We start from the raw sequence: 12,770 nt of genomic DNA, 5'->3' as shown, positions 1-12,770 counted from the left end.
CACCCCAGCTGAGCTTTTGTAGTAAATTTGAACATTTTCTGTTTATTTGTTCTCGATAAAGCTGAGAAAACGCTAAAAAAACGCAGATTTTGGGCGTATCTTTGGAAATTTTTCCAAATCCGTTCTTATTGCGCCTCTAAAGGGTCAACTGAACACACCTACCAAATTTGAAATGTAATGTCATATTTTTATCATATGTTAGAACGATCCAGTCGGGGGTCCAGACTAAACGTCTGGCTGAACGGATATGGCGAGCGAAGCGAGCCTGACGGCTGGTAATATAATATTCCCAGGAATAGCTCTGATTGAAGTAGCAGTACCCAATCAATTTTTCCGCGATAAATCAGGACCTCCTAAATAGGTATTTAGGAGGTACTGGATAAATTGGTATTTAGGAGGTCCTGGATAAATGCATTTCAATCTTCAACTTGGTGCCAACCTAACAAAGTCAACTCAACTTAATGCCAACCTGACAAAATGTTTAATTTAGTTACAGAACAACTGTTTCGAAGAGGTACTCTCTCTAGATTATAGTTCTATATTAACATGGTATGGACATTTCAATTATAATTTTAAGATATTGGAATAAGAAGAATATACATGCTAAAAGACGAACTTTAAACCCTTAAAAACCAACCTTAGAGTTAGAATCTCGCCAAAAGATTTCTTAGTGAGCCTCTAAAGGGCCAACCGAACATACCTACCAAATTTGAACGTTTTTGGTCCGGTAGATTTTTAGTTCTACAGGCAAATGTCACAATTGATGACAGTTTTGAATAGTATCGTAACATTGCAAATTGTAATACATTGAACTTCAATTAAGATTATCCAGGTATGCAGTATACATGACGAATGAATCGGAAATTTCTATTAATTTCTTCAATATAATTGATAGTTTTTGTAAATCTTGAAAGAAATAAAGACATTAATAAAATAATAAGTTCTGCGAGTGAGTGAGTGAGTCAGTCAGTCAGTCAGTCAGTGAGTGAGTGCCATTTCGCTTTTATATTTAAAGTGTATAAATCAAAACTCGGGAAAGAAACAGTTTTGGGCTGTGCTGTTAGTACTTCCCCAATCATTTCAAAGAATTGTCAAATTATTGTCATTATTTTCGGTTTATCAAAAGTCAATAAATAAATAACGAGGGAAGCTCGGTGCCCCGATATTAAATATTAGGCTGTGCCAAGGCTAAAAATAAACTTTCTACTGGTGATATTTTTCAAAGTTTTTCGATTTGTATATAATAAAGCTATCAAAATGAAAAAGGTTTCTCAGGAAAACATTTCTCTCCTATCATTACTTTTTGAGATATAAGCGCCTGAAGTTTAAATTTTTGGGACAGAACATTTCAAGTCCTCGTAAATCCATGAGATTTGCAGATAGATAGATAGATAGATAGATAAATGACTTTTATTTACACTTTACAATAAAAGTGATGTGGGCGAAATTGAGGCAATAGAAGCCCCCTCTTCCATTTAACCCACGATGATGAGTACAAAAAAATAATAATATACATTAAAATTTTAAATTAAATGATAATTAAAAATTATAAGGAAACTACTAAATCATTTGCTACAAATTGAATAAATTAAGAGGAAAAAAAGAGAAAACTAAAAGCAAGAAATCTAATAGTGAAAAAATCTCACTCACACAAAACATTCACACACACACACACCCACACAATCACACTTACACTCACACCTCTAAAGAACATAGAGTAAAACCGCCTAGTTAAGCCCTCCCCCCCCGATCCACGCCACGACAGCCGCACTGAACCGGCGTTGACTGTCGAGCAGCCTAATATGAGCTGGCAGTGAATTCCACAATCTAATTGCACTAACATGGAATGACTTATTATATAGCTCAGTTCTGTGAATTGGAACGGACAATGAGCATGCTCCATGACGCGTTCCACCCCTGCCAACATCACCCATGAAGCGAAACCCTGCTGCCAAGTAATTGGGAGACCGAGATTTCAAGAGTTTGAAGAGGAACATGAGTGCATGGAGACTCCTGTATTCGTGCAGTCTTAGAAGTTTGAGCTGTCCAAAGTATTGAGTAATATGTTTGTCGCGTCGTAAACCAAAGATGAAGCGCACACAGTAATTCTGAGCGCGCTGCAATCTCTGAGTAAGTTGAACAGTCATGTCCATAGTCACTAAGTCACAGTAGAAAAAACAGGGGAATATCAATGTTTTAACTAACATGATTTTAGTAGGAAAAGGTAAAAGATGTCCAATCCTTTTCAAAGAGTTAATCCCAGCTACAACTTTGTTACTGGTCGAGTTTACATGGTCTGTCCAGTCGAGAGTATTTGTAAAAGTCAAACCAAGATTCTTCACCCTGGTGCTGTAGTCAAGTTGAACATTGTTTATGCTTATGCGGGGTAAGTCATTAAGGCTTAGTCTAGTCAAGAGTCTTGAGTGACCTACAACCATGACCTGCGATTTGCTCTCATTAATTTTTAAACCATTATTCTCCGTCCAGGTTATCACACGGGCAAGGTCATGGTTCATGTCACTCACAGCTGTCGCCGCATCACCAAGCTTGAAATGCTTATACAGCTGCAAGTCGTCAGCATACAAGTGATGCTCTGTAGTATTTAGTACATGAGTCAAGTTGTCAATGTATGCACTGAATAGCAGAGGACCCAAGATTGAACCCTGAGGGACACCTCGTCCCACTGGTTGCCAGCGCGAAGAGGAACCCCCAAGTCTCACACACTGACGTCTATTCTGCAAGTAGGACCGCACCCATGCCACCGTCGAACGAGAGAAACCCATACCCTCCAGTCTGTACAATAGGATGGGATGGAACACACAGTCAAAGGCCTTGCTGAAATCAACAAGGACAATGAGTGTGAGCTCCCTGCCATCCATTGCTCTGCGAACGTCATCAGCCACCTTGAGAAGAGCAGAATTGGTGCTGTGACCAGACCTGAATCCTGACTGGAAGTCGCTAATAAGCCCCCTACTGCAAATAAATTCACTCATCTGTTTGTGGACAATCACCTCTAGTACTTTGGAGAGCACAGATAGTAAGCTGATGGGTCTGTAGTCTGAAAGGGAGGACGGGTTGGGAGTTTTGTTTAAGGGTATGACTATAGATGACTTCCAATTTTCAGGAAAAACGGAAGTCATGAGAGATGTATTTATGATGTGGGTGATGAAGGGAAGTATGAGGGGATTAGATTGTATGCAGTATGTAGTATGCAGGATAGATTTCTCATGGTATTGTTGATCTAGTAAAACAAAAATTTTCTGAAAATATTGATTTTTGAGAATGTTATTCAATTTACCAAAAATAACTCAACTAGGAGCTATTTTCTGTCATTTTTAGTAAATTAAATAACTTTCTCAAAAAATGATATTTTCAGAAAAACTTTGTTTTATTAAATCAACAATACCATTAAGAATCCATCCTCTAAATCTCATGGATTTATCTCTTACCGAACTTGAAATGTTCTGTCCCAAAAATTTAAACTTTAGGCGCTCATATCTCAAAAAGTAATGATAGGAAAAAAATGCTTTCCTGAGAAACCTTTCTCATTTTGATAGCTTCATAATAATATACATCGAAAAACTTTGAAAAATATCACCAGTAGAAAGTTTATTTTTAGCCTTTGCACAGCCTTAATATTAACATGTAAACATAAAGATAAATGCAAAACCGTGGACTTGAATCTTAGACCTCACTTCGCTCGGTCAATAAGCATACAAAAGCTATATGATTCATACGTACTGTATTCAGCTCATAATTACTTTCTGAATAACTTCACTATTACTCATTTTTCTTGTCTTTCCACTTGAAATAGGATAGGCTACTCACATTTCCAACAATAAATTACAAACTTATGAGTACGGTACATGATTCCTATTTCCTTGAGAACGTCAATCGGTTGCTAAAGATTTTAAAATGTGATTATAGCTAAGTGAGCATGTTATGCAGAGTAAACGTTTAGTCCTGTTACCCAGTTCTTAATTAATTTATAAGACGGAAATCCCGTTTCAATAAAAATTTATAGTTGTTATATACAAGAGAAATATTATATTTTATTACTCATTGCTTAGTTTTAAGATAATGAAAGACTATCCTCAAAATGTCCACCATTGGAGTTACCCAAGCTTTGACTCTTTTCACCATAATGTTCATTCCCTATGGTAAAATACATTCTGTTCATAAGACGACTGGAATCCACACAGAATGTTTCACCGCTCAAGAATAATCAACTCACACTGCTGTGTGTATAGGTACCGATTGAGTAGGGCCATTATCAGAAATATACAGGGTGATTCATAATTATGGTAAATAATTTAATACGTGATAGTACAGGTGGAAATAAGAGAAAAGTTCTTATAAACATTATATCCATAAACGCTTCATTAGCGAGCTATACAGAGTGAAAGATTTCGCCCGGAATTCAGTTCCTCTATTGAAATACACCGATGCTGAATTGTTTGAGGACTAGTTTTTGAAAATCTTATGCTGGATTCATATGGAAAAATATCTGAAAAATTGAATAAAACTAGTCTGGAAGCTGTAGTGTGAGTAGTTTTTGAGAAAAAAGTTGAAATATGCAAAAAATCTAAGTAGAAAAACACAGACTTCTACGTTTGATGCCCAATAACTTTCTTTAATGACCAGTAAACAAAATAATTTTTCGCAATAAAAATTGTAGAGAATTTAATTCTGAAAAGAATTATGTAAGCTGTGTAAACAAAATTCAAATAAAAGTTGAATAAAATGTATTGGTAATGTAGTATACACCACAAACATTTGCTGTTTTATGAGGAGAGAACTAACAACTCATAAGTTGTAGCTGATTGCAAATAAAATATTCGGTTTTTTATGAAAAGTTTTTTTTTTATATGAAAGAAGCATATCTAAATGACATTAAACTTATACCAAAAGACTAGTAGATTATGCCATTAAGCCTGGGAGGAAGCTCGAACAGAAGTGGATTATCTCCTATGGTTCCTGCCCAAATGTTTACTGAAAACTGATGTTGTGGAAGATTAGGATTGATGGCATGAGGATTCTCAGCTGCCCAAATATGTTGGTTGTGGACGTTAACGATAGCTGTTCTTGTAAAGTGTGCCTCGTCGGTAAATAAAATGGTTGTTAAAAAGTTTGGGTAAACAAGTTTTACTAAAAACCATCGGCAAATACGGTACCAGTACGGAGAATACAGTCTCGTGGCAATAGAGTATGAACTTTCTGGAGGTGGTATGGATGTAATTGTTGCTCTTTTAGTATCCTCCAAATAATAGATTGACATTAAACTGCACTGACAATTCTCTTGTGCTCTTCTCTGGATGCTCATAAATTTCATTAAGAACTTGTTCTTCTAACTCAACAGTCATGGTAGATTGGAGTCTGCCTGTATAAATGTGCTCTTTGGATATCAAAGAATCTGTTTCAGACAGACGTTGATGAATAGTGGCAAAAAACCTTGAACTTGGACATACTCGGTTAGGAAAGTTCTCTTGATACAAACGTCTTGCTTCAGTTCTATTACAGTAGTGTCCCATTCTATACATTAAATGCATGTCAGCTAATTCGGAGTATGAATAATGTCTTAAATTACCTGCCATTTTTTAAAAAGCTAACACTTAATACAAAAGCAAAGTGAAATGGTTACAAATAACTGGTTAATAGATTAAACAAAAAACACAGCGCGGTTACAGTAGGCCTAACTTACAGTTTGTTTTTTTTTTTTTTTTTTGTTCAACAGTGAGCTAAAATATTTCTGAAAATAATTTTCAGCTGATAATTCCTTTTAAATATTTTCTTATTCAAAACAAAATAAATTAGCTGTTTTGGAACAGCTGTTATTAAAATCCATGTTCTATTTGCAATCAGCTACAACCTATATTAAGTTATTAGTTCTCTCCTCATAAAACAGCAAATTTTTGTGGTGTAATGTACTACATAAGAATACATTTTATTCAACTTTTATTCAAATTTAGTTTACACAGCTTACATAATTCTTTTCAGAATTAAATTCTCTATAATTTCTATTGCAAAAAAAATATTTGTTTACTGGTCATTAAAGAAAGTTATTGGGCATCAAACGTAGAAGTCAGTGTTTTTCTACTTAGGTTTTTGCATATTTCAACTTTTTTCTCAAAAACTACTCACACTACAGCTTCCAGACTAGTTTTATTCAATTTTTCAGATATTTTTCCATATGAATCCAGCATAAGTTTTTCAAAAACTTGTCCCCAAACAATTCAGCATCGGTGTATTTCACCAGAGGAGCTGAATTCCGGGTGAAATCTTTCACTCTGTATAGCTCGCTAATGAAGCGTTTATGTATATATGTTTATAAGAACTTTTTTCTTATTTTTACCTCTACTATCACGTATTAAATTATTTTACCATAATTATGAATCACCCTGTATATTCATGAATATATTTTGATACTGCTTTTATGTTATACATATTGAATAAATTTGATTCAAAGATGTGTACTAATAGGGATGTTCTTAGTTATCAAACTAAGAGAGTGACTTTTGATTTGTCAAGACTTCCCAAATAGTATACCACATGTTTCCAGAAATAATTTTCATTACTTTCCTTGCCCTATTACCATAGGTAAGGAAAGTATTGCTTTCCGAAAAAAATTAAATTACCCCAATTTCTAAATTTCTATACGTTTCAAGGTCCCCTGAGTCCAAAAAAGTGGTTTTTGGGTATTGGTCTGTGTGTGCGTGTGTGTGTGTGTGTGTGTGTGTGTGTGTGTGTGTGTGTGTGTATGAGTGTATGTGCGTCTGTGTACTCGATATCTCATCTCCCAATTAACGGAATTACTTGAAATTTGGAACTTAAGGTCCTTACAATATAAGGATCCGACACGAACAATTTCGATCGAATGCGATTCAAGATGGCGGCTAAAATGGCGAAAATGTTGTCAAAAACAGGGGTTTTCGCGATTTTCTCGAAAACGGCTCCAATGGTTTTGATCAAATTTATACCTAAAATAGTCATTGATAAGCTCTATCAACTGCCACAAGTCCCATATCTGTAAAAATTTCTGGAGCTCCGCCCCATCTATGCAAAGTTCGATTTTAGATTTCCAATTATCAGGTCTCAGATATAATTTAAACGAAAAATTTCGAGTGGAAAAAATTGAGCATGGAAATCTCTTCAATTTATGTCCAGTAACATTTTCACCTAAAATTGAAAATAAGCTCAAAATCTCAGAAAATGTAATTATTCAATTGAAAACTTCTGGCAACTGCTGATTCTATTAAATCATTCACTATGAAGAGATAGCAGATCTCGTGCGTATCCAGCCTTATTGAACTGTCACCAGCTGGCTCAGATCTTTGACTCTTATGCGCGTTTACACTAGCGTCAGGTTATCAATTTTCATAACGGCAAGGAAAGTTGTGTGAGTGCGCCACACCAGATTTTTTTATTTCTTGACCTCAAGTTTTTCTAATAATCTTTCAATTGGAATTAAGAGGATACAGAATCAACTTGGTTTTTAGCCCTTCACTGCATGAATTTTTAAATTTTCAAAAAAAATGTTTTTGTATAGATAATGTCATAACATGTTATGGAAAAATGATTAAAATTTTTTTTTTCAATTTTTGAGGGAGAAATTTGGGAAAAATTAACTGATCCATAAATGAATCACCATGCACTATAGAGACTTGAAGTTGATTGTGACATTTTTCTTTCATTGCATGGTGATTCAAATATGAATCGATTTCTTGTAAGTCAGATAACTTATACACAGATAACAATTAGAACATAAAGATGGATTTAATAATAAACTCAATTAAGCACATATCAGTGAATAAATTCATACAAATAGAGGCCTATTCCTTTATGAGGAATGATAGTCTGCAAAACAATCGTTTTTTTTATTTGAACAAAGTGAAACTTCACATTTCTCACAAAACGTGAATGTTTGTTTTTTGCATTTGGGGTGCTTACATCGAACCCTGTTTGGTAGAAATTTTCGGATATGTCCAATGCCATCAGTCCTGGTGTCAAGTGTGGGCACTGGCTGCTTTGGACCTCGCTTTTTCTTACATATCAGCTGGTCTAAACTTTTCTGACTAGGACGCCCACGCTTGGGTTTTTCTGATAAGTCACCCGACTTGCAGAGGGTTATAGCCACCTGCTCTCTGAAATGAGTGATTGTAATCGATTTTCCATAAACTCTGCGGAATAACAGCCAAGCATTGATTATTGACATGTCAATTGAATGATAGAATATGCGGAAGTACCACTTTTTTGTCCTCATTGTTGCCCTATTGATGCCCATAATCATGTCCATTAGGTCAACACCGCCCATGAATCTATTATATTCTTTGACTATTGCTGGCCTTTCTATTTCAATTTTCTTCTTATTTTTTCGATCAAATCGCGTTACAGTGTCTTTTGGATTTTCCCCAACATAAGTGGATGATAACGCAACAAGTTTATTATCAAACCAACCTACAACCGACACATCAGTTCCATCAACATTGGAAAAATGTTCTATAGAAGTGCCCCGACCAGATTTTTTCAAATCTTTCTCATTTGGTAAATTCAAATTGGGGAATCTATTTTTACGAATTGTTCCTACACACAATACACCTTTTTGATGTAGATGAACTAATAACCCCACAGTTGTGAAATAGTTGTCACAAAATAATTTATGATTTTTGTCATGAGGTATAATGAGGGATAATCGTTTGACAATATTGGCACAAGCACCTAGATCTGGCTCAATTATAACACTATTCTCTTGTCCAGTATAAAATTCAAATCGGTAGGCATAGCCTGATACACCGCATAATACATAGTTTTTGAAACCCCATTTGTGAGGTTTCATAGGGTTGTACGTTTTTATCTGATGGTGAGCTTTCGTGGCACAAATCTGTTCGTCGACAGCGAAGTGTTCTTCCATTGGAATTGAAGAAAATTTCTCATTCAAATGTTCAATTATTGGTCTGAGTCGATAAAGTCTATCAAATTGAGGACTGTCTCTATCTGGCATTGATGTTAAATCATTGAAGTGGAGAAAAGATCTTATTTGTTCAAATCTATTTACAGTCATTGCTTTTATTATAATATGGTTTTCGCCACACTGCACAGAAAGCAGCGGTTTTCCAGTCCCTACTTAGATCTGAAAGACATTGTTTGCAGACAACTCTCGTCTGACATCAGAACAGGTTTCTTTCCGGCCTAGGCCGGAAAGAGTACCCTTTCCAGCCACTAACATGGAACTAAGAAAGGTGATCAAAAAACAGCTGATCGAAAAACTTTTCATTATTTGTGTTCATTATTCAATAATTAATACATTTATAATAATATCATCTTATTGTCATTTGAAAGAATAAAAAAGTAAACTCAACCTCCCACATAATTGAATGTCATCTTTTAGGTTATTTAGACAAATCAGAATAAAAAATAAAAATGCTTGGACAATTTCCTGATATTCAGATTACCTCAGATTTGCTAGAGCTATCACCTTCCACTTCTGCTTTCGGAAGTGCTTAGTAAACAACTATTCTCATATATATATATTGTTTATTTTTGTGTGTGGCGAAGAATAGCGTTCGCACCACGGGCAAAAATGTTTTTCCAGCTCTCAATCTTTTCTAGTCCTCGGCCTACGGCCTCGGACTTGAAAACCGATTTCGAGCCAGAAAAATCTCATTTTCTGCTCTAGGTGCGAAATATACTATTCCCAAATTAGAATTCCAATACAATCTTACATTGTTCAGTTTCACAATACTTGTCATTATCAATATCCCAAAGTACCGTTTCAGTTCATCCATTGAAATTTTGAAAGGTTTGTTTATATCCTTGAATAAACTGTATTTCAATGTCTCACTTATGATCAAATCAAAAACACTATCATCAATAATATAACGAAAAAACCCATAGGGAGTTTTTAATTGCTGGTAATCCCGTCCTGTCCCCAAACCTATGGATTGGGGTACAGTTAAGATTTAATTCACGAAAACGTCGACAACCCCAAAAGTAAGTCTTTAATTTGCACTAACCTTGGAACTGGCGAGGAAGTGGACTGTATCTCGTGTGTAGAAGTTACTGCTGACGATATCCTGTGCCGTGCTACCAATTTTTCCTAAATCGGTTGGATAGCATTTCACACCTATTAACCTAAGGATAGTTATCGGCTCCAACGTAATAGATTCTTGGTAAACTATGAATGGATCTATCGCCTATGAATGAGAAATCCAGTTTTCAGAGCAAATGAACTTATAATCTTCAGAAGAATTTTGGCAATATACTACACAAATACACAAAGAACAATATCTTACAAGCCTAAGCATCTAAAGTCACTACGAGCTAAATACTTATCCAGTTTATATAGTTGAAAAACAGTGGCTATTGGCTTGTATACACAATAAACAATATATAGACAAAATAGAACACTATAAACTGTTCAAAACTCAATTTAAAACATTAATAAATTCACTTAAACAGAAAAATATTCAGAGAGCACAAAATTACAACACACACAGCCAGCCATATTTCAGAGAGAAGGCACAGGAAAAGCCTAGCTACCAGAAACAGAGCAAAGCTTCTTCAGTGTCGATGTTACGGACACGTCACCAAAAAAAATTATAAATTACAAGTTTAGAATTCACATTTTATATTTGTTCTCAATAAAACTTTATTTTGAAACTGTTATTTTAAATTTTTATATATCATCTCTATTTAAATAAACCATTTATCTTTTTAATTCTGTCAACCCAGCCTCGGTGACACCATGGAATATGCAACACAATCATTTACGATAAATTCTCAGTCAAAAAGTTGTCCGTAATCGATTACTCTGATATTTACTATAAAGTTTTATAGATCTCGAATTGAAGATTCGATTCCAATCGAGAAAAAATGTAATATTACACCTGTCTTTATGCTAGGCCTATATGATATTGTACATATATCACGAAATGAAACAAGGTAATTGCGTTCAGCTCGAACGCCACGGAACGAAAACGATGTTGACTTCTTGAGCACGCTTCTTGAAGTGCTGGTTAGAAAGATAAACAGGGAGGATGAAGGAGGGGTGAGGGAGAGAGGTTATCTTGCCTCTTTGGGAGAGGGGGAAGGGGAGGAAAGTACAAACTAATCAACCCACAATCAAGGCTGCCGATCCTCTGTGAATCCACCAATTGCCGTATAGTATCTGGAATATTTGTGTCTCCAGTAAATTCATTGTCATTCGAGAACACTTTATTACCTTTGGTCCACATCAAATCACGATAAGACTTTTTCACTGACTTGTTTGGAGCAACATTTTCTTCTTCCCGGATGTCATCATTGTCCAAATTGTTTGGGATATCATGGAAAACTTCACTTGTCAAGTTTTGTTTATCACCTAAATTGTTCATAGCCCGTGATCGAGAGGGCCTAATAATTACTATATTTGGTTCATCATACACATAAGTATTATGCACAGTATTTAAATGTTCATCAGCTTCAATATTTTCATTTTTCAATATGTTTGTAACTTCGCGATCAACACATTGTAGGCCTACATCATCAACATCATTTACACTGTCCAAAGCTGGAGTATCAAATTCATCATTTGATTTTTTATAAAGCACTGTTTTACACATATTATCAATTTGAACAATTTCATCCTCAGTAATATCATCATCAGAATCACTCAACTCACTTCCACTAGGAATTCCCAGTGATAATAAATCGCGAATTTCAGACTCGGACAACCGATCCATGTTCACAAGACATTCATGACACTCTAACCTCAAAAGTTCAAAACAGGCGGCTGTTTGAGATATGCCATTATGCATAATGATGCATAAATGAATCAATTACGAAATGAAGAATAATAAATTGCAGAAAATGAATTGAGATGTTGTAAATATAAATAAACAACATAGATATATTAAGGAAAATTCTTTATGTTTTTTTTTAATCAAAATATTGAAAAATATTCATGACTAGCCGTCAGGCTCGCTTCGCTCGCCATATCCATCTAGTCAGGGGGCTCCGCCCCCTGGACCCCCCAGGTCCAGGATCGTCCAGGAATGAGATCAGCAGGCTCGCTTCGCTCGCCTGCTTTTTCATTTGAGCATTTTTATCATATGTTAGGACAATCCAGTCGGGGGTCCAGACTAAACGTCTGGCTAAACGGATATGGCGAGCGAAGCGAGCCTGACGGCTAGTAATATAATATTCCCAGGAATAGCTCTGATTGAAGTAGCAGTGCCCAATCAATTTTTCCGCGATAAATGCATTTAAATCTTCAACTTGGTGCCAACCTTACAAAGTCAACTCAACTTAATGCCAACCTGACAAAATTATTAATTTAGTTGCCAGTTAACAACACTGTTTCGAAGAGGTACTCTATCTAGATTATAGTTCTATAGTAACATATGATATGGAAATTTCAATTATAATTAAGAGATTGGGAGAAGAAGAATATACATGCTAAAAGACGAACTTTGAACCCTTAAAAACAACCCTTAGAGTTTAAATATTGCCAAAAGATTTCTTAGTGCGCCTCTAAAGGGCCAACTGAACATACCTACCAAATTTGAACGTTTTTGGTCCGGTAGATTTTTAGTTCTGCGAGTGAGTGAGTGAGTGAGTGCCATTTCGCTTTTATATATATAGATTACAAGTCATGGAAACATACTTACTTACTTGTATACTTGAAGTGATCCCACTGGAAGCCTTTACAGCCGTGGTCGTCATTTTAGTCTGTTCTCTGGTTGTCAGACGTCCTCCCAGAACTCCTTCATGGAATAATAACTCTTTCTGAGTAA

At 35.4% G+C, this 12,770-nt stretch overlaps 2 protein-coding genes across 2 annotated transcripts in view; one reads left to right on the top strand and one right to left on the bottom strand.

Moving 5' to 3' along the window:
- LOC111061992 overlaps positions 1 to 12,770 on the top strand; it is a 188,735-nt gene that overhangs the window by 130,174 nt on the left and 45,791 nt on the right.
- On the bottom strand, positions 7,591 to 11,854 carry LOC120351148 (piggyBac transposable element-derived protein 3-like). Its single transcript, XM_039427356.1, has 3 exons — positions 11,148 to 11,854; positions 9,690 to 9,899; positions 7,591 to 9,079 (listed from the first exon to the last, which is right to left on the bottom strand). The coding sequence occupies exons 1-3, from the start codon at positions 11,790 to 11,792 to the stop codon at positions 7,838 to 7,840; spliced, it is 2,097 nt and encodes a 698-aa protein (XP_039283290.1). The 5' UTR covers positions 11,793 to 11,854; the 3' UTR covers positions 7,591 to 7,837.

This window comes from Nilaparvata lugens, chromosome 4 (genome assembly GCF_014356525.2).
Source record: "Nilaparvata lugens isolate BPH chromosome 4, ASM1435652v1, whole genome shotgun sequence".
NCBI lineage: Eukaryota > Metazoa > Arthropoda > Insecta > Hemiptera > Delphacidae > Nilaparvata > Nilaparvata lugens.
The sequence above is the reverse complement of the archived record's forward strand: the minus strand, read 5'-3'. Positions and strand labels throughout refer to the sequence as shown.

What these genes read in the sequence shown, in the direction of transcription:
- LOC120351148 (XM_039427356.1), bottom strand. Translation starts at nt 11,792, where the DNA reads ATGCATAATGGCATATCTCAAACAGCCGCCTGTTTTGAACTTTTGAGG. An exon ending in CAGATACTATACGGCAATTG is followed by an intron (nt 9,900 to 11,147) that starts GTGGATTCACAG and finishes TACCAGCAATTA; the next exon opens with AAAACTCCCTATGGGTTTTT. An exon ending in ATTGGAATTCTAATTTGGGA is followed by an intron (nt 9,080 to 9,689) that starts ATAGTATATTTC and finishes CAGTGTGGCGAA; the next exon opens with AACCATATTATAATAAAAGC.